The 16259-nt window shown below is 46.8% G+C and overlaps 6 protein-coding genes across 6 annotated transcripts; 2 read left to right on the forward strand and 4 right to left on the reverse strand.

The window, feature by feature from the left end:
* Positions 1-3490: 3490 nt before the first annotated feature.
* On the reverse strand, positions 3491-3841 carry N7525_007305 (uncharacterized protein; the record flags this gene model as incomplete). Its single annotated transcript, XM_061213975.1, has 2 exons — positions 3491-3653; positions 3732-3841. 2 exons carry the CDS (start codon positions 3839-3841, stop codon positions 3491-3493), a joined length of 273 nt encoding a protein of 90 aa, XP_061068406.1.
* Positions 3842-6904: 3063 nt separating this feature from the next.
* N7525_007306 (uncharacterized protein) lies at positions 6905-8024 on the forward strand (the record flags this gene model as incomplete). Its single annotated transcript, XM_061213976.1, has 2 exons — positions 6905-7706; positions 7759-8024. The coding sequence occupies 2 exons, from the start codon at positions 6905-6907 to the stop codon at positions 8022-8024; spliced, it is 1068 nt and encodes a 355-aa protein (XP_061068407.1).
* A 1141-nt stretch (positions 8025-9165) lies between these two features.
* On the reverse strand, positions 9166-11339 carry N7525_007307 (glycoside hydrolase family 71 protein; the record flags this gene model as incomplete). The annotated part of the gene is made up of 5 exons (XM_061213977.1): positions 9166-9764; positions 9817-10274; positions 10340-10565; positions 10614-11148; positions 11205-11339. 5 exons carry the CDS (start codon positions 11337-11339, stop codon positions 9166-9168), a joined length of 1953 nt encoding a protein of 650 aa, XP_061068408.1.
* A 1670-nt stretch (positions 11340-13009) lies between these two features.
* N7525_007308 (uncharacterized protein) lies at positions 13010-13468 on the reverse strand (the record flags this gene model as incomplete). The annotated part of the gene is made up of 1 exon (XM_061213978.1): positions 13010-13468. The coding sequence occupies one exon, from the start codon at positions 13466-13468 to the stop codon at positions 13010-13012; it is 459 nt and encodes a 152-aa protein (XP_061068409.1).
* Positions 13469-14699: 1231 nt separating this feature from the next.
* Positions 14700-15023, reverse strand: N7525_007309 (uncharacterized protein; the record flags this gene model as incomplete). The annotated part of the gene is made up of 1 exon (XM_061213979.1): positions 14700-15023. One exon carries the CDS (start codon positions 15021-15023, stop codon positions 14700-14702), a length of 324 nt encoding a protein of 107 aa, XP_061068410.1.
* An 855-nt stretch (positions 15024-15878) lies between these two features.
* Positions 15879-16124, forward strand: N7525_007310 (uncharacterized protein; the record flags this gene model as incomplete). The annotated part of the gene is made up of 1 exon (XM_061213980.1): positions 15879-16124. One exon carries the CDS (start codon positions 15879-15881, stop codon positions 16122-16124), a length of 246 nt encoding a protein of 81 aa, XP_061068411.1.
* Positions 16125-16259: the final 135 nt, after the last annotated feature.

Genomic DNA, 16259 nt, shown 5'->3' on the forward strand with positions numbered 1-16259 from the left:
TGCCGCTTTTTGATCACTGAGTAAAACTGAGCACGTCCCTGAGTATCCTGACTTGATCACGGGCCATTATATAATCAACGTGATCTGCTCACTGAGCATCACCTGATTATCCCCTGAGCCCCCTGATCCACTCACTGATCATCATCTGAGCACCCTGATTTGCTTACTGAGTGCTCTCTGAGTGTACGGCTGAGCGGCCTGAGTAAGCTACATCAATAAATTGCGACACGCTAATCCCATCACGTGCAACCCTTTCCATTTAGATCGCCCATCAAAAAAGGACTGGCGCAGTCAACGTGACCCTTCATCCTAGCGGTCTCGACCCTATCCAAGTGAAAACCTCGCAGTGGGGCTATTCAATTGACCCATCATTTTCCCATTCCAGCCTATGCTCCTGGGAATACCCTCGGAATACTTCGCTTACCAGCCCGGCGATCCTCTAATCGGGCTTTGGACTACTACCAGGGCGAGGGCGATTGGACGAATTTCCTTGATTAGAGCCCTTCCCTGTATCAAGACAACTAGAGTAATAAGTGTTTAGCAGGTGACGATGATGAACTACTTCTCTCGCTAATGAGCGTGTAAGTCGAAGGCGTTTCTGAGCGTATAACGTCATGTCTTTCGCGCTATTTCTAAGTAGGTCGTAAACCGAAGACAAACCATCAACAGTAATACCCAGATGAGCTCCTGGGAGCCCGCGGGCTCCCAGGAGCTCATCTGGGTATTACTAGGGTTCTAAAGGTTCATAGCTATTTCGTTCTAATCCTAGGAATTCTAAGCCTCGCCCGTTTGGCCTAGCATTTCTGCCTAAAGTGATGCCATTTCAAAGGGGAATATATATGCCTAGTCACTTACTCCGAAAACAATGGTCTTCATCATTCCTCTGCATCCAAGTTACTTAACCAAAACAAAAAGCCTGCTTTTGAATATATCACAGTGAGTTCAGCCTTCATTCACTCGTCGTTCTGCATCAACTGACCGTACTCCAGATTGGCATCTCTTTTGCTTACGATAGTCGAATCGATCAACATTGTCAGCCTCCACGCCCACGCAAAATCTGGAAGCTACCAAAAGTACAACCGAGGCTTTAACAACAGGACTGTGCCATCGGTTGAACCTTCGCTGACATTGCTTCAGGGAGACTGTCATCAGCATTGGATCAATCGGAAGCTAGCAAGCTCGGTCATGGATCCCAACATCATCTTCGGTTGGCAATCCGGAGCAACGGAGATGCAGGTGTTAGATTCCAGGACACTTTCAGAGAATGGACTAAACACTCGGCCAGCGATACTATGCACGAACCGGACTGACATCGTCTTGATTTCTTTTGGAACATAAAAGTGCGACTATTGACAGAGCGGCTGCACACGTTTGAAAATACCACATATACGACGATAGAACTCTCTGCGTCGTATGTAAAAGCTCTCAACATTACAACACTCGGCTAACTGGATCACTATACTAGACATGCTATTTTTCTCACCTCTAAGAGCATCTTCAATAAGGAGAGAAACGCAGTATTGACCACGGAAATGAAATATTGTTGCAGTTGTTGAAACAAATAAGTGGCAACATATAATTCAGAACAGGCGGCTGGCACTCCAGCGCATCACTCATGAGGCCGAAGGTCAGGCCATAGGGATACAAAAGTCCTTCCTTGAGACCTTGAGAGGGGCCATATCCGTACTTGAGGCCTCCCTTAAACTTTAAGTCTCGTGTTCTTCAGTCGAGTAAGACCTACGGACGCTTGCTCCTCCCACATTATAGGTGGACCAACGGGTTCAATAGTATGGTTCGAGAGGCTCACGAGCTTGGCAGCTTAATAGTGGGCTTTTACAGTATGAGCTCCGGCTCCCAAAAGGGCCCAGACTTGCAGCGTCACTTTCCCCAAGGGGGAGCGGAAATATGGTGCGAATGCGTATGAAGATGGAAAAGAGCCGTTCTTCCCTCGCCTTTGAGAAGATACATGATATTTCTGGTGTGCATCTTCTCAGTTTGTATCATTTCATGCTGACTTACAGACACCGCTCTGAACTGTCAGATGGACCCAGCTTTCCCTCATCTTGGAATAGTGCTGGTCCCCAGTAAAAAGCTTGGGTGAAATACGGAGGACGCCTCCAATGGGACGAACGCACGGTATCTGGGTCATTGATCGATTTAGATCTAAGACAGTAGAAGGGCCCCTCCCCATGCTCCTCAGCCTACCAGCTCCGTTCTAGAACCCCAAACACGAGGCTGGCGGATCCTCGGGCATTTTGTCGCCGATAACATGCCCTGAGCACGTCAGATTTATATGACAGTTCCAGTAACGATTGTTCCTGGACCAGCGGTCAATGCGTGATTTCATACCTTCAGCAACTCCATTTCCTCTGAAGGCCTGTTTTGGCGTTTTGCAATGGAATTTGTTAAGATTGGAATCATGACCGGAGACGATTTGAATGCTTTTACCGTGGTTGGATAATACCATTTCATTAATTAGCTTGGTTATGGGTGTTTGGTTCCGTATTTGATACATGTCGTCAATGTTTCTCTCCGTAAGGTATTACGGCTCTTCTGGTCAATCTGCACAGCCACCATCGCGAGACAGATCAGCCACAATGTCTGTAAGTCTCGTAATTGTTGAGTTTACTGAAACAGAAATATTTCTGTAATATACCGTCATTGTACAGTTTCCGCCATCCCTGCCTTTTCCACTTTTAGCTGACACCAATTTGGTATCCTCGGGCAGACCAATGGAATGTAAATAAACTTAAGTAAGTGTCGCACAAAAACTTATCGGATTTATTGATTTATTGATGGGAGGCTAGTATTTATGCGCCCATTACTCGCATTTGAAAGAAAGGCCTTGGCTACAATCCAAAATCACCTGCAACAGGACTAGGCGAAAAGAACAGACATCGCTACTACGCATGAAACCAATAGGAAGTCTTGATTCTTCGATCCTATCTTGATACAGATTAGCGCACCGAGAGAGTATGGTTCGAAAAGCAGCATAAGAGCACAGAGATAAGATCTACCTCGAAAGTACTAGACATCAAATTGGAATTCAGGTGAACTAGTACTGAGCCAGATGCGAATCTCCTCCAAGGCATTTAGGTCATTCTAGAAAAGAGAATGCTGTACCTTCTCATCGTACAATTCGTAAGTATGGCATCTTCTAGGCTCTCTCATACACTCCGGCAAGAACCAAAATCAATGAAAATTGTCCGATGATTATCAATCATTATGTTGCTTGGATGACGTCGTTATGAACCAACCCAAGCGGATGAAGATGCTTGACCCCACTCTCGATGCCCGTGAGAACACAACTATAGTCCGTCACTTGCCGCGTGCTTCTCAGTATTCTCTTCATGAGGCCGCGTGGGTTGGCCTCTTTCATCAGCATGTGAGGGTATATCTCAAGGCAAAAGGCCCGTGATTGTGCCGTCAGAAACCTGACAACCGAGATATGTAGCAATGTTGGGACATGGGTGCCGCCTTAAGAGTTTCGTTAAATTCTTGCTTCCTTGAGGTCCTCTGCAATCGAGTCAGGTCGAGGTCCTTGACTGATTCGATCGTAACTGATCAATTGAGGCTTTTTGACAAAGTAATTGTTCGGCAGGGTTTGAGGTGCTGGCGTAAACTCAGTAGAAAATTTTGGATTGTAGGCTGAGCTAGGAATTTGGATAATATTTTCAAAATTCTCTGGCTTTCAGCATCGCGTGGTACAAATCCCCCTTCATCTGATACACAACGAGGGTACCTGCGAAATGGAAGCCTTCAAGCCTTCATCTGAGTCTTCGTAGACCTCGTTTCTCTCCAGCACCTCCAGTTGTTGGTTAGGATTTGGTTGGGTCGACATCGCTCGAGTGCACTTTGCCGTGTCAATCATTGAGACACCAAATGGCAGATATGCACTCACCTAGTAAACGTGCACGGGAGGAGGGTCAATTAGACTATGAAGCGGCGGAGGTGTGAAAAAGCGACTGAAAGATTCGAAAGGCCAAACGGCGTATGCCATCGTCAAGGAACGCAACCATGGGCATGTCAGGGCTTATTCGTGAAGCTTCTAGGGCTCAGCTACTTTATAGAAAGATATTTCATTTGATGCTATACCAGGCTTTGAGCTTCTTTGTGTACAGCGATCAGGTTCTCTAAGTGCAATATGGGACTGTAACAGCAGATTTTTCTCCGTGACCTGTTACCTACTGCTCATCATTCTCTAGTGATGGCTACCAAGAACAAAGTTGAAGAGCCCATCCCTGATCCAGGGAATCTCCAGTGCTACGGGCTTGTGCTAATGCTACTTAAACTGGAAAGGGATGCACTACTAAATGGATATTATTAAATTACTCACCCGTGGCGCAAGTCTGCGGTGCTTTAGGCACCAAAACGCTTTAGCCTTTCATGCTAGCTTTAGACGACTGGTAATTATCGAACTACACGACTACTTGATGGTTTCACGAGGGCCTAGATCGCCCTCGTCAGTACTCTAAATAGGTTCAGCCTTTCTGGATACTATGCGATAGGCAAGACCATCGTATAGGAGGTGGCTCACCCAACGATATCTATCATTCTCGAGGTCCTAATTTCCACTTCTAAATCAAAACGGCTGTGCGATCTCACTTGGATAAACCATATACGATGCTAATAGTTAGCAACATTCCTTTTAGTCTAGGGAGAATAGAAATTACTCCACTTCCCGCTCCATCCATATCTCAAGCCTGTTTGCGCCTATAGCTATGGCTATTAGAGGTCACGTAGTCCTTTTGGTGATCTTAAAGAGGAAAATAGACACAACTACATGATCGGTCCCTCGTTAAGAATAGGCTCTGTGGGTTATAACCGTAGTACTACCTTAATTGATGGCAACGGTCATTTGCTTAGGCATTGCAAGAAAGCCAGACATCGCGAGTTAGCAACTCTTTTAACTATTGGCCATAGTAAACAGCGTGGTTAAGAGTGGTTAAGAAGAGTGGTTAAGAAGAGTGGTTAAGAAGAGTGGTTAAGAAGAGTGGTTAAGAAGAGTGGTTAAGAAGAGTGGTTAAGAAGAGTGGTTAAGAAGAGTGGTTAAGAAGAGTGGTTAAGAAGAGTGGTTAAGAAGAGTGGTTAAGAAGAGTGGTTAAGAAGAGTGGTTAAGAAGAGTGGTTAAGAAGAGTGGTTAAGAAGAGTGGTTAAGAAGAGTGGTTAAGAAGAGTGGTTAAGAAGAGTGGTTAAGAAGAGTGGTTAAGAAGAGTGGTTAAGAAGAGTGGTTAAGAAGAGTGGTTAAGAAGAGTGGTTAGGAAGAGTGGTTAAGAAGAGTGGTTAAGAAGAGTGGTTAGGAAGCGGTTAAGACCTGAACGAGAGTTGAAGGTTAATCGGGGAACGTTTCGATGTAAGTCTTGGTCATATCCAGCATTTGCTCAACGCATCCGAGCGACTCTCTCATTGACCGATTTAGCAAACAAACCTCAGGGCGCACTATTTTGAGCCCTAGGCGGTCCGGTCCACCTTCCAGCGACGAGAAAAGTTGATTGCACCATCTAGGAATGTTGGCATTGTGAAAACTTCTGCATAAAAGCCCAGGCCGATACATAAATCTGCGGTGTACAACTACTCTTCATTCTCACGAGCCCGGCAACGAAGATATAGAATCATAAAACGACAATACTTGCTCTCTCTTTTGGCAACCGATCATTGGCGGAACAATACCCGGCACCCTCGTGTGATGAAGGTAGCAACTTAGCCAAGCGCACGCATGTGAGTCTGGAAACTAAGGTGGTAGCTTGCCGTGTACTGCTGTATTGACATTCTGATGTCATGCTCTGCTTTCAAATGCGATTTTTGCCCGAGATGAAGCGTCCTGCGGCGGACGAGTGTGTTGTAATTGAAAAGTCATTCCATTATTCGGATAGCCGCCTGCGAAAGCTCCGATACTATGTAACTTAGGATGGCTTCGTGCGTGGGGAAAACACTGCGCGCAAATACCGGGAACCAAAATTGTACAGCTGCTTTTAGTTTTTATCTTCCGCAACAGAGCTTTGAAGATCAACACATGGTAAGAAGTAGTCAGGATCGTTTCAAATCCAGTCAGGAGAGATTTTGGGCTTGTATTCTAGAGTTCATTCATAATCGGGTTTTTCTGGCTTATATATCTTTCAATCCGCGCAAGGTTCCTCTGACCATGCCTTCGCGATGAGTCCCTGACATTTTGATCAATGGAACTGTCGTATACGCGAAACAACCTGAGACGCCAATGCGCATACATGGACAATGATCATCAAGGACTAATCACAAGCAAGGTTGATTCCCATGCGGCTAATTCAAACGCTGTCACAGACCTAGGCTTGAAGCCATTATAGTACACACGGAGGTTGCCTCTGCCAACAGAACCATAGACTCTGGGAGGCAGTGGGATGTTTGGAGATCAGATGAGTCTGCGCCTTAGCTGCAGCAACCCCTGGTCGTTTGTAGCCAATTAAACCAGTACCGACCCGGCAGAGCATAAATGCATCCTAGGAGCTTTTGGTATTATCTTACCACGAAATAAAAAAATTAGAAAAAAATAGGCAGCAGCATAGGCTGGCTCTGGGGCTGATTCCGTTTGTGGTCAACGAAAAAATTAGCAGAGAATAATTGCTTTTTGTAAAACGTCCAACGCTGAACATATTTAGGTGCCGCAGTTTCCTGCCGCAGCATGTCCGTATTGGCGCAAATCCCAACGTGTACGGCCCCAAGAGCTTCAGCCACCATTCCATCCCCCCGCAGGAGCGTGGTTTCTATTGTAGCCAATAATAACGGACCGAAATGCCAAGCCCAATCAAAGAGCGGTGTCTGTCGTGTCCTTCGTGTCTGTCGTGTCCATCGTGTCCATCCCGTCGTGTCCGTCTGTCGTGTCTGTCGTGCCCATCGTGTCCATCGTGTCCACAAACTCATCGCGGCAAATATGAACAAATTCGCTCCAATATACGAAAAACACAAAGATATTGGTGCAGAACAAACCATTCCCGAAGCCGACATCTCACTATTTGAAGAACGCTTGGTCATAGTTTGCACAGTCGACGAGACACAAAACCACAGGCGTGTGAGAATACCAAACCGTGTGAAACTCATCCGATCTCGAGAGCGGAAGGCTCAAAGGCTTTATCTGAAAATCCTCGAGAAGTTTCCTGGCATTTTTCTCGCTTTCATCCTCTCAGTCTCCCCGAGAGCTTCTGTAGATTTTGACCTTTCGGCCTTTTGTGAGCAACACACTGAACAACCTATTGTTCTCTGCGACAATGCTGAATCGCTTCTTTGGCGAAGTGCCATCAGACACGGTATTGAGAAGTCTAAAGCTTTCGGAAAGTTGATGAGTCTACTTTTCAGCTTGCCTCGCCCAGCGACAGAAGCCGAAGGGGAAGAAAGTTGTTCGTTATCTCTGAGCCGTCTTTCTGTGATCCGCATCGCTTTTGGTGATATAATATGTGAGGCAGTTGAATGTTCTCCCACTCATCTTCCAATGAATGCGGACAGCGATTATGCAGAAATAACACAGTGTGTCAGGACGACAGTATTCTATAACCACCAGGACACCATCATTCATATTGATGTGGGCTGCGCGGTCAAGCTCGCTGACATGCTCTTCCCTTCTGCAAGCAGAAGAATCAATTCTGCTCTCTCCCAGTCCAATGCCAGCATTCAGGCGCGGAACCCAAAGGCTGTCTTGCTCCCAGGGATGCAATCAGAATCACTGGTTCAAGATTACGGTACGAAAGAGTGGCGTTCCATGACAATGCAGTGTATTAATTAGCCCTACAGATTTCGCATACTTCACGTTGCGTGGTGCGTCTGTTGCCGGCATAAGATCGGTGTTCAGTGCCTCCATCTGTGAAGCTATAGAGGAGAGCGAATTGAGGAGATGGGAAAAGCACCATCTGCTTACTGAAGTTACAGACTGTATCACGATGCAGCTATGGAGAGCAGAATCACAACGTGGTCTCATTAAATTGCGAGTTGGATACTATACAGGAGTCAATTTGGCAAACAAACTTTATGCAGAACCCCGTTCATGCATCGCTTCTTGAATCGGGCCGTCAATCTATTTCGGTGCACCTTGCTTTTCCTTTTCTTATCCAAGCTCCAACGTTCTCTGGAAGAACAATTGCGCCACTCCCCTTTGTCTCGCATATCTTCTCCCCTCCTTGTTTCTGAAATCTTATATACTCGCATTCCAAGCAATATAAATTTCTTGGGAAAGGTTGCGGCTCGATATCGGTAATTGGAAGGGCTCTGTATTTTGAGAGGCGGTCGACTTCTTCCTTGGGAAGCTCCTTCCACTCGGCCTGAGATAGGCGCTCGCTCTGGGATAGGTCAGACCATACATCCTAGAAGGCATATTGTAGCGACTCACCAAGGACTTTTCTGTGATTGAATCTGCCATCTTCAGCGAATGTTTGAGCAAGAAAAGGGTTTGCTTGCGCGACACGTCTTGGATCTCTTCGGTCGAGATGGGAGTAACTCTCACCGCAAGATTTTGAGGTGGGCGTGAACGCAGGAAAAGTATGCCACAAATTTTTGCCCAGATTGAATAGCCTCTGAGGAATATAAAATATAAAGACGAGACTGGGCACGAAGAATGAACCTTGGGAATCAACCGCGGGTTAGGCATCGGCTGAAAATTGCCCAACTCTGCCCCTCATTCTTCTTGCACAATGGTGGGGCCACCTTGTGGCTCCGGAAATCGCCACCCACACGTGACTCGCAATTCTCCGGCAATGCGTAATGACATTAACCGAGATCCATTCGATCGAGGAGATAGAGTTTCAAAACAGCTAAGGTGTCCAAGGTGTCCAAGGTGTCCATCGTGTCCATCGTGTCCATCGTGTCCGAGGATCGCCATGATGGAGACTTTAGCTTGTGCCGCAGCCCAGGCTCTGGTAGTATTTCTACTTTGACTGAGCTTGATCCCCATTTACCTACCTGGCGTTCCTTGCCTTCTCGGCACCACAAAAAGATTGCTGCAAAATCTAGTTTAATAAGTCGTAATAATCTAATTTGTACTTGATGACCATTTCTAACATTCCTAATTTCTATATAGATGGATCCATGGCAGACATCATAGATTGGCAACTTATACCGATCTACGACAACTACTTTCATGCCTCTATGTCCACGAATAAATGACATATTGAAATAACTGCATCTCAACCGTTATATAAGTCATCCTCAAGCTATTCTGCAGGCTGTAGGGGGACAATATCCATGATCACATGCAAAACTGCAAAGACCCAGATACGAGTCGTCTTCGCCGATAAGAGGCGCCCCACGAGCTCCAGTTGATGGTGGAAGCGGGATTGGAGTTCCATACTGCGTACAAGTGCAGGGTCCAGATGGACAATAACCATAGCTGCAACAAAACGAACACAACCCGCTGTAGTTGCTGGCTCCTGTTCCTGCAATGCAGGCCCTATTCCTACCACCACCCCCTCCTCCTCCGCCCCCGCCGCCGCCTCCACCTCCAGCATTTCCACCGCCAGTTCCACCTCCGCCGCAAGTTCGGGTTGGAGGTGAACTTGGTGGAGTTATAGCCTCGGTAACTGTCACAGTGACAACAGTTGACGAAATAGCAGAGCATGGTCCAGGGGCTTTTGTTGTGCCCGGAGGAGAACTTGGCAATATGGTGCTCTTACTTGGAGATGGAGCAGGTGGGGGTACTGTACTTAATGAGGGGGTAGGTTGACATGTCCGGACACGCAGGCCCTGTGTGAAGGCAGAGAGCCCTTCTGGCTGGAGGGCATCATTGGATCCTGGTGGAAGCGTTCCGACTGCACGTCAAAGTTAAAAGGGGGCTATCAGCAGTGCTATATCTTCACTTACCGTAGGCGTTGAAGTTATACAAACCACACACGCACCCGTCGATAACCTCCTTCAAACTGGTCCCTGACAGAATGGTCTCGCCGTCGCGATTGACCTCAAAGCTTTGTGTACCAACTCCCATTGGCACCTCCTTTGCACTTGCCCCGGCTGGCGCTTCGTAATTATGGATAGTCCCGCCGCTGTTGACCTGCACTGTGGCTGGGGCTGTAAGCAATGATACAATGAAGACAGAGTCGGCCATGAATTCCCAGCCATCTGGACGACCCATGAAATAGTTCCCACTGCCATTGTTCGCTGGTACCATGCAGGTGTCTGTAGAGTCGCAGTTCACCCCACGTGGTGCAGGTCGGTACCAGTAGACTAACTCATCAGATGATATATGACTGTCTGGAGACGACTGGTCTGCTTTGAACGCGGCGATGTACGGTTTTGAAATGTCCAGCCATCCTTCGTGGGGCCTGTAGTTATACATTACTTTGGCTCCCGTTTTGAAGGTTTCCACGGGTGGATTTGAAGTTCTCACATGTCGTTAACCCATTTAGAGGCCCCGTCGTCAGTGTGCGGTGATCCCAAAGGACCAATATAATGAGACTCTCCATAGTCATTCCATGTTACAATCTCGATAAATCGCGGTTTCAACTCAAGAATCTCATTCCATCTGTTAAACCACAGGAGATCAGACGGGAAGTTCCAGTTTTTGCTATAAGAAACTTCGGGTCCGAAATGCGTGGAAAACCACGGGGAAACAGCTGCGTCAAAGTCAGAAAAATTAATTCAAATTTGGATGAAAACTAAACTGACGGGCAATATAGGCCTTCCGCCAAGAGCATCGACATATTCCCTATCACCGTCGGCGACAGAAATACTCTGCTCTGCAGTTGGGGCTTTGTTCTTTCCGTTGTTTGGCCACGCCATCCAATTCAAGAGGCCGTCAACTGGCGAGATATCTGTCCCAGTTGATGGGTGGAAATTCGGTGCGAAAAAGACCGGTCTTCCAACTGCTGCTCGCATTGCTGCAACATTCATTCCATCACCAGCGAATGATGAAACGAATACCTTGTCATCGACGAGAAGTTGTGCAGGTTTGCTAGCATACTGGGCAACCTTCTGGCCAACTTCGGCGGCCTGTTCAATATGCCACCAGTTGAAATCAAATGATAGAAAGGCTTTCATGTCATTGTTGGCGGCTGAGTCGTATGCCAGTTGAAGTTGTTGATCAGTACAGGGATCTGTGCCAATGTTCAGAGCAAACGCATCAATGCCTAGAGACTTAGCCCGTTTCATGTCGTCATCGTAGTCCGATGCGCTGTTTCTATTGCTGACGATTCCAATCTTTTAAATAATCAGTATATGTTCAACAGACACAAGGAACTTGAGGGCATATTTACCATAAAGTGTGCAAAGACCAGTCGGTCTGTCGATTGTCTTTTGACACGACGTATGCCATGATTCCCCGTAGACAGTGCATGAACTATAGTGGATAGTAAAGTAATAACACACAAAATGAACCGCATATTCATCATGATTTGTAAGTTCACTTAGTTCATCTTGGGTCAATCTTCAGGATTCTGGTTTAGGTATCCATATGTGTGTTGTGCGCGTTCCACGCCTTTAAATAGTCCTTTCATTCTCCAGATGACGCGGAGCTTCTCGCTGCTGACCTACGAAGCTTAAATATCAGGATGATGAGTGTGATATTTGATAGTTATCTCTCCGAGCCCGATCAAAGCCTTACATTCAGGGAACCATGTGGTTGTTACAGAGCTTTGGGCGACATCATCGTTGAGTGGGAACGCTATTGCCCACAAGTTCTCGTTATTGCGCGGTTTTCCGCTTCAATTAGGTACAGGGTGGCCGCCGGATGATTCCTTGCGTAGTAGTGGTTGTTTAATTCTATATAGTTATACATGCCGGTGACCGTACACAAATCAAAAGGTAGGAAATGGTAGAAGCCGTAGAACATCTAAGCCCTTGTGATTCGACATGAGCGTAGGGGTCGATGGATAGTTCTGCTGGGCTTTTAGGATTACACTGCCATTTTTCCGGAACTGCATCCGTGTCTGCCATTCAAAAAAATTGTGTAGTTTGTTGGTGCCAGAATCAAGAACACTATTCAGAAAAGCCATCAAATTACACCTTGTACTAACCACCTCGTCATTTAGCCTTTGCCCTTATAAATATATTCCGTGCAGATGGATTCATGGAAAACTTGGGGCAAGATAACCATTGAAGCCTTTACATAAATGTCAAATAATCCACACAAGTGACAATCAACTTCACTTGGTTCTAGATGCAGCCCCAATCCATTAGTGCTCAAATCTCCGCCTGTCTGGCGCATTTGATCTAGTGTAGTACAAATTTTCTTCATCTTGCTTGAAGTACGCTGAAAACTTAATTCCTGTAAAAATAAAGCGGTTGGGTCGCTTTTCAGTAGCAGATTCGCGCCCATTGATCCGGGTCTTCAGAGTTGAGACAGGTATCTCAAAAGGTCGTGCAGCAGCAGCTGCAGGGGGATATTTGCCATTTTGTATAGCTTGTATGGCTAATAGAAGGCGACCCTCCTGCTCTATCAAATTTTCTTTCTTATCGGGGCGTTTGGGGGGGGGGGGGGGGGGGCGGGCGCATTGTTGTTGTGGCATTGATCTCTTTCCATGGTGCGTTCTTCAGAAGAAGTCGTCCCTGTTGCTTCGGGGCTGACCACGGTGCATCGAACACAGTCTCAATCGCACGGTGATCCGAGCCGTGCTCTGTCCCATGTATCTCGAGATAGAGAGGCAGAGGGTTGGCTACTTCCTACAGTGCTTACGCAGTGCTTACGGGGCAGCTTCCGTGTTGCCTTGGTTCTGGTTCGCCCACTGGAGAAAGGGTTTGGGGTCAAGGGTTTGAGAGCAGAAAGAGCCATCGGAGCAGCAATTGCAAAGGAAGCTCACATAGGTAAACGGGCGGTACCTCAATCATTATACCGAAACGGTGGAGCTTATGACTCACTGGAGTTCGAAATAATGTAGTAAGGGACTATGCAATCGAATGGGTAAAAATTATGGTTTGGAGCTCTGGAAAGTGCTTTTCTATCTCATAGGCTTGTATATACAGTAACATTTCAAGTAACACCTACACCCAACCACCGTAAGTGCTTGGCTTGCAGCCAATTCCACGAAACAGCTCACTGAAATGCGAGATGGGCAATGGCGGTTCAAACAGGAAACTCACGCGGGTTGGCGTGTACAATGCGTGAGTTGTGGTTTTCTAGGAAAGGTGTTGCGTCAAATCCGTTGACATTGTGGAGATCCGCTAACTGTGCAGCAAGAGGTTCATCTCCTTGGGGCCACCTGATTAAAACCCAGTCCGGCCTTTTCCCGTGCTGCCGAAGTACGAAGACTGGCAAAATGGTCTTAGCTTTGTGCGCTGTGCCGAAATCATAATCATGATGATTGATGTCGATGACAATAAAGGTACGTTCACTCCACACGTCTATGGCAAGCAAGAGAATGCGGGGATCGCTTTCCCAGTCCGGAAAAACCTCGCTGACAACTGTGTTTGCTGAAGCACGATAGTCTTGGGGATCCAAACTTTCGGTTTTCACTTTGATGACAATTCGTTTTGCAATGTCGATTTCGAGGATTTCTTTTCGTATATCAGATAGGTTGGCCATTATTACTATGCAATCTCGGGTCTGGTGTTCGAACTGGGCGATATAGTATGAGAAAGTTCAGAAAAGCAATTTGTGAAAGTCAGGTAGAGATTTGGAGACGAACAATTATTGCGTATGGTAAATGAATGAAGTTACACGACCATTCCTTTTTATGGCTGGGATCACTTATTAATACGCTAATCCTGAACGGGTAAGTAATGCCGGAGAAACGCCCCTTACCTTACCAAGGGTCTTGCTACGTATTAAGGCAACCTATCCGATGAAGGAAAATGGGGGTACATACAAGGTTAGTGTTGCCCATAGAGAAAGACTTATAATCACGTGTTTTCTTGTTACTTCATACAACTAAATACAAGATACACGCAACCTGAGTCTATGCTACCCCAATGGACCCATCAACTGAATGTCGTCGGCTGACTATTCGCGTCTCGCAGCAGCTAGTGAAAACTAGGTAAAACTATTTTCGGAGCTTGACGGAGAAAGATATGAATGCTGTGCGCATTTGCCTGGTATCCACACGATCTCCCAAACTTGCCGGGGATCAGTTGTGGTAGGCAGACAATTGCCTCGATCACAGGGCCTGGCTTTGTCGGCACGGAAAGGGCATCCGCAGCCTTGGTAGTACTTGTCGTCCCAGTTGCACATCTATTGAAAATTTTAGAGAGGTGGTCTATCAACTAGGTACAATAGCTTGGCTTTACCTTCGATGCAACGTATTGTCTAACGCGCCTTTGAATGACGAAAGTTTGGTGATAAGCAAGCTGGAATCGGCCTGGGCGAAGGAATGATGTGGAGGATAATAGGACGGGAGTTGGAGAACTGTGTATGAGGGTTGTTGCGGAAGCAGTAGGGAAATGCGCGGTGATTGCGTTTTTATATGCAGTTTCATGAGGTTCGCTCCAAGACTACATTTTGGACCAAAGGGTTGTAGAGGGACGGCCCTCGCAAAGATGCCGTAACGGAACGAAGCATGCAGATCGGAGATGGATGCCCTCATCACCAATGGCAAAATGCCAGCAGCAGGGACCCCGTTAGCTCGGAGACAAAATTCGCATCCCGGCGAAATGAGAGACGCAGAGACATCCTTACGATTGGAGATGACACAAGGCTGGCTCATAGCTCAGCGTGGGGACAAATCATCCCGCAATTGGTGGCCAACAAAGGAGATGCATCATTATGCATACTAGGAGCATCTGTATTATCTAGAGACTGCGTAGATTGGGCCAATGATTCAGCGCAGGAGCTTCAGCCACCACTCCATCCCCCCCCCCGGGCAGAAGGCTGGTTTCCATTGTAGCCAATAATAACGGACCGAAATGCCAAGCCCAATCAAAGATCTGTGCCCATCGTGTCCATTGTGTCCACCGTGTCCACCGCGTCCATCGTGTCCACCGTGTCCATCGTGTCCATTGTGTCCACCGTGTCCATCGTGTCCATCGTGTCCATCGTGTCCATTGTGTCCATCGTGTCCATCGTGTCCATCGTGTCCATCGTGTCCATCGTGTCCATCGTGTCCATCGTGTCCATCGTGTCCATCGTGTCCGAAGATCGCCATGATGGAGACTTAGTCTCTGAAATCTGGACTCTTGAGTACGTTGCTAAAGACTGTATCAAATCCCGCATTGACCTCCGTCGAAAAGTAAATCCATCTGATCGACCTCACGCAGGAAACAACCATTCAGTAGCAAGTCTGAATCCGGAGAACCATAGCCAACGATGACATCCGCGGTACCATACGAGAATTTGTACGTTTCAGGGGTATATAGTCTTGTGTATTGATAACAGCCTCGATAATGCGGACAATCCACCACGCTTGGTGTGGAGTTGGCCTTGAAATTGGATGGGCATAACTAATGGTGAGAACAGGGGTAGTAATGGGACATTGGTACGATTCAAACGATATATAATCTTGCATATCTATAAGATCTCGGCATCGTAGGTCCTTCAATTGAGTGCTGTGCTGTTTTCAAAGTGTCCCTGCGGAGTTCAATACTTTCCCTGTCTCTCAAAATCAAAGTCTTGTGCGAAATATGGGTATATCAAATACCCTCTGGTCTCGTTTTATCGAACTCTTTGGACGCTGCAGGGCGAGGAAGCAGTCACAGGAAGGCCTTCAAGGTTTGGATGCGTTTTTGACAAGTTAGACTGCAACATAATAACCGTTGATCCAGAAGTGGTGTATCAGTGTTCGGCACCGCATCGTGGAACTTCCGTCAAATTGATCTCTGCAGAAGAACTGGACGAGCTTGCAGTGAGTGTCCCGGAACTGTTGCATTCAGTCATCTTCCAATCCATGGCTCTAACGTATAATAAATAGAAACAACCATCTAGTTCGGACTTCAATGTCGGTAATCTGCGCATACGCATACTTGGACAACTGGTAGATAGCAGAAGTACCAATGTTTACCATATGCAGCGCGAAATCAGGAAAACGGAGGAGATCCCGGGCACAAAGGATCTTATGCAGGAGTTGTGGTTTGAGCACTACTGGGCCTCGCAGACAGAGCTGATTAAATCTTCGATTGGACGTGATCTCCTGCAAGACGAGGCCTCCAAAGGAGTTAGCGAGCCCTTGCCTGAAGATCACGCTTTCAATTATTCCTCATTCGCCCAGCTTCTCCATACCCTAGATAGTGCCATCATGCAGTTAATCTGAATTATATGGCCGATGAATCAGAGCGGCTGTAAACTAGAACCTATGCTGGAAGGATAATTAAGCCAAGGCCACAGTCGGTCGAGGCTGAGGGCTTTGGTATTATAATCTTGATCAAATTCTACTTGCATCCCCACC

This window comes from Penicillium rubens (genome assembly GCF_028828025.1).
Source record: "Penicillium rubens strain IBT 27055 chromosome Unknown utg000003l_segment0_segment0, whole genome shotgun sequence".
Classification (NCBI taxonomy): Eukaryota; Fungi; Ascomycota; class Eurotiomycetes; order Eurotiales; family Aspergillaceae; genus Penicillium; species Penicillium rubens.